At 39.0% G+C, this 4,843-nt stretch overlaps 1 protein-coding gene across 1 annotated transcript in view; it reads left to right on the forward strand.

Annotated features, from left to right (window-relative positions):
* Positions 1 to 1,095: 1,095 nt before the first annotated feature.
* ATP6AP2 (ATPase, H+ transporting, lysosomal accessory protein 2) overlaps positions 1,096 to 4,843 on the forward strand; it is a 41,197-nt gene continuing 37,449 nt past the window's right edge. The window contains exons 1-2 of the mRNA XM_006897521.1: positions 1,096 to 1,221; positions 3,317 to 3,448. Coding sequence (XP_006897583.1) covers positions 1,201 to 1,221; positions 3,317 to 3,448 — 153 coding nt within the window. The 5' untranslated portion in view covers positions 1,096 to 1,200. The remainder of the gene's footprint in view (positions 1,222 to 3,316; positions 3,449 to 4,843) is intronic.

The following is a 4,843-nucleotide window of genomic DNA, read 5'->3' on the forward strand; positions in this document are numbered from 1 at the left end:
ACTGTGAGATTGGCACAGGACAGAGCGGAGTTTAGGGCTGTTGTACATAGGGTCGCTATGAGTCGCAGGCGACTCGACGGCACATAACAACAACAATGCTAATCAATAAGCCTGTTGAAATTCTGCTGGAATAAGGAGAGGTCTAACAGCTTCATCTGAAGACTGATCACTAAACTGTTTACTAGGAAGCATCCAAAATTAGCTTTAAGCAGAGAACCAGTCTCTTGAATGTTGCCCCGCCCTACATACCACTGGCTGATAGTCCTTGGGCCAGAGTTTAAGAAATCTTAAAAAATATGGAACACTTCCCAAATTTGCGTGGGTTCCTTGTGCAGGGGCCATGCTAATCTTCTCTATATCATTCCAATTTTAGTATACATGCTGCTGAAGAGAGCACTAGTGTAGAATTCTTAACAGTGAAACTTTGAAAAGAGTAAAGATGAATTGCATTAGGTTAAGTGCTGTCACGGACCTCTTCAGAGTACTGAGAAGCAACAGTGTTGGTGTAGAGACCAAGGTGTGCCATGGTCTTCACAGTTACTTGATGTGCTTCAGAGATCTGGATAATGACTAAGGATGACAGAAGAAGAATTGATGCCTTTGAGTTGTGGTGCTGGAGAAGAGTTTTGAACATACCGTGGACCATCAAGAAAACAAATAGTCTTGGAGAGAGTGAAACCAGGTTTCCCCTTGGAGGCTACAATTCTGAGTCTCTGTCTTACATACTTTGGGCATGTGGCCAGGAGGGACCAGTCCTTGGAGAAGGACATCATACTCGAAGGGTGGAGGGACAGCACAGGATGAGATGGATACAGTAACTGGGGTAATGGGGTTGGTGTGTCCCAGTCAGTGAGACTGGCTCAGGACCAGGCAGGTTTCACAGCTGTTGTGCATAGGGTTGCTATGAGTCACAGGCGACTCGACAGCACATAACAACAACATATTGCTATTTAGAATATTACTGCTATTTAGAATAATTTGGCATACTAAATCAAGGGAGAATGGGGAACATTATATTTGATGATTTTCAAGATGGATGCAAAAAAACAATAATGATGCTGATCTTTCATTTACTAATCTCTTTTCTTAGGTGTGTGGGGCAACGAGTTTAGTGTATTAAGATCACCAGGGTCTGTTGTTTTCCGAGAAGGAAACTGGCCTTTACCAGGAGACCGAATCCCAGATGTAGCTGCATTGTCCATGGGCTTCTCCGTGAAAGAAGTATGTGTATTTAATATATATTAAGCTGCTTTTAACAACCTTTATGTTGATTTCTACTAATAGCCCAAGAAAACATTGGTACAGATCACAAAATTGAGAAAAAAAACCCCCACCCTTTTTATAAGCTCAGTGGATTTTGGATGTTTCCATTTTGATTTTAGAAACCAAATAATTATAAATCATTATGTAACAGTTTATGCATAGTGTGAAACTTCTTTATATGCAAAGTGTGTGTGTCTTACTAATAATAGACTATATAGTGCAGGGTTGTTTGTTGTGTGTGTGTTTCCCCCCCCCCCCAGTACAAGTGATAGATTACCTATGAATGTAAAAAATGTGTATGTGTTTTGCCTGAAATTAGGAGAATAGTGTGGTGGGGAGCCATGGGAGGTGGCTTAGAATTTAGTTTCCTAGAATTAAGTCATAACCTGTTGGAGCAATTGGCTGTTTATAGTGATTGTAGCCAGAGGGCAGATGGCCAGAAGATGTAGGAGAAAAGAAATTCAGTTTTTTCTTTTCCTCTTGGTTTCCCTTCCCACTTTGTAAGTTTGGTGCTTTGGATATGTTCACTACATATCACATGTCACCAAAAGGCCCTTTCCTCACAGATCCTGTGGGCCTCTGAAATGCCATGCATACATGGCAGCTGGCTTGCTGCTGGAATTTGAGGAATCCCAAGTGAAAAGCTACTGCTTTGGGCAAGCAAAGTGAACAAGGGTGAATGTTTTGTTTGTTCTTTACACACTGAAATTTGACTATAAATGGCTGTTAAAATTATCTTTAGAAAGAATTACAAGTGAACCAATGTTACTTTAGAAAGAATTATAAGTGAACCAATGTTAAAAAGTCATCTTTAAGAATTACAAGTAAACCAATGTTAGTTATCTTTAGAAAGAATTACAAGTAAAACAATGTTACAGTTAGTTTTAGGAAAAGTAATTACAAGTAAACCCATGGTAGTTATCTTTAGAAAGAATTACAGTAAACTAATGTTCAAGTTATCTTTAGAAAAAAATTTACAAGTAAACCAGTTCTTTTCAGCAGGATTTTCTTTTTTTCTTCTATAAAGCTAAGTTTAAACTGAATGTTTTAATGACAGCCTTGTTCTATCACTGTGGAAGATTAAAAATTTTGTTAAGACAAAAATTTTTTTTTCCAAATCACCACAGTACATTTATTTGAGGGAGGAATAAAAAGGGTCAAATCTTAAATTTAATTGCAGGGAAAAAATGCTCATGGTTATATGAACATGTTACAGCTTGGGATTTGAAAAGTTCTTGCATTCCATTTACCTGCCTACTGTTTCTTTCTGTCGCTTGCACGCTCTCTCGCTCACGCATGCACGCGCTCTCTCTCCCCCCTTCTTCCTTCTTTCTCTCCTTCCCTCCCTCCCTCCCTCTCTCCCTCCCTTCCTCCCTCTCTCCCTCTCTCTCTCTCACACACACACACACATACACATTGAGATGACTTATTAGACTGTCCAGAAAATGGTAACATTTTTTTCCTTTGCACATTTCTTTTTTATTTCTTTTTAAATTAATTTTAATTAAAGTTTAAAGAGATTTAGGATTTCCATTCATTCATCGTTGCACTTTTCTACCTGCCCACCCCTCCCTCCAATTCACTCTTCTCTTTCCAAAGTAAAAGAAAAATTCCTTTATTGTTATACAATTCCTCCCCCCAAGTACACTCCACTGTGCTTCATTCATTCAGGACTCCTGTCATGACAATAATACCTAATCATATATCCCCCCGAAACTGTTCTCTCCCTCATCTGTTTCAATGCAGTATCCATTATTTATCCCCTCTTCTTTTGTCTTCCCTCAGCCCTGATGTCATTCCCATTTTACAGCAGTGGCCCTATGCAATAGTTGTTCTAAATTGTAACATTTTAAGAAAACTAAAAGGTAGAATCAGTAACCTTGCTTATAAGATTACAATGAATGAATGAATGCCTAAAATAAAGATTTTACTTTCCCAGTGAATTTTCGTTGCCAGTGTTATGAAAACCCTTAACTCTGCTTACTGGATGTTGTTGGGGAGATGGTCTCCTGAATTGAAAATTAAGCACTATTTGATGCTTTTCTATATTTAGGACCTCTCTTGGCCAGGACTTGCGGTGGGTAACCTCTTCCATCGTCCTCGAGCTACTGTGATGATGATGGTGAAGGGAGTGGATAAGCTGGATCTACCCCCAAGTAGTGTCATTTCCTATCCTTTGGAGAATGTGAGTACTTATTATAAAACCCAAAGGGATGCATTTTTAATCTTATTATCTATCACTGAATTATTTTCTATGCATACTTCTTTTTCTGTTTGAATGCACTAGCTCTTATATAAAGCAAACAAGATTTTCCTTTTAAACTACTTGATAGTTATAAATGTAGTTATAAATGTACTAAGACTTTTCTGTGACCTATGGTTGAGAGACCAGAGGTCTCAGATAAGAGATGTAGAAATTGCCCCACTCTCAGGAGGTCAGAGGCTTGGAAAAAAGAGAAACCATTTGAGGGTGTATCCTGCTGACGTTTTCTTGACATCTTTATATATATATATGACAGTGGAAGCTATTTTGCTAGCTCACTTATTTACAGACCTTTCAGTCCATGTGGCTGACTGAGCCAGTAGAGCAGGCCCTCCTACTCTAAGCACATTTTGCAACACTTCGACATGCACACCTTAAGCTTGAAAGTAAGAAAGGGATACACATAGGTCCTGGATATGAATAGAACATTCAGAAGCCACAGTGGTGAACAGGAACTGAAGGAGGAGTTGTGCTCCCATGTAAGACCAGGGACTCTAGCATGCCATGTTGTTCTTGAAAGGAGGAAAAATGAAGCCCAGCCTTCTGAAGCTATCAGTGAGCTGCTCATCATTGCCTTGGCTCTGGGGACCAAAGAGTCCCTTAGGTGAAACCAGAATTTTGTGCTGTGAAAACTGGCACACTTGCAAATTTACATGCTTGGAAGGATGGAAGACCTTGCATGAGATGGATTACCACAGTGGCCATGGCAATAGGGTCAGGTGTGTCGGAGATGGTGTGGTTGGCTCAGGATAGGGCCGGGGTCAGAGCCATTGTTCATAGGGTCGCTATGAAGCATGGTTGACTTAATGGCACCTAACAACAATAACTACCCTATAAGGACATCTCCACAGCCCAGGGCTCCTTTGGTGAGAAACTGCTGAGTCAAATTTACAAAGCACTTGAAGGGAAAAAATACCATGAGGTGGACAACAAGTGTAACAAAGAGAATTTATCCCCTTAGAACGACAGATAATAAACCAGCTACAAAGAGATTTTTAAAAATATGCCTTAAAATTGTGAAAGGATTAAAGGAATAGAAACCAAGAGGCATTTTTGGTAATGTGGTTCTTTCATTGGTATTGATCTTTAAATACTTTTACATTGTACTTTCTTTGATAGACAAATCATTTAGAAATGTATTTTTTTCCAATTATATGTGTCCTTTTAAAATATATCTTTTTAATTTCTGTTTTCAGTGTGCTCTAAGACTGGTTGATATGATACTATTTTTTTCAGACTTTTTTGTACCTATTGTGGATTCTCTGGTATTCTCTGCTTTTAGCTAAGATCCATCTGACATCAGCTACAATATCCCTA

Source organism: Elephantulus edwardii, unplaced genomic scaffold (genome assembly GCF_000299155.1).
Source record: "Elephantulus edwardii isolate Elephantulus edwardi_28Jun2011 unplaced genomic scaffold, EleEdw1.0 scaffold00210, whole genome shotgun sequence".
Lineage (NCBI taxonomy): Eukaryota > Metazoa > Chordata > Mammalia > Macroscelidea > Macroscelididae > Elephantulus > Elephantulus edwardii.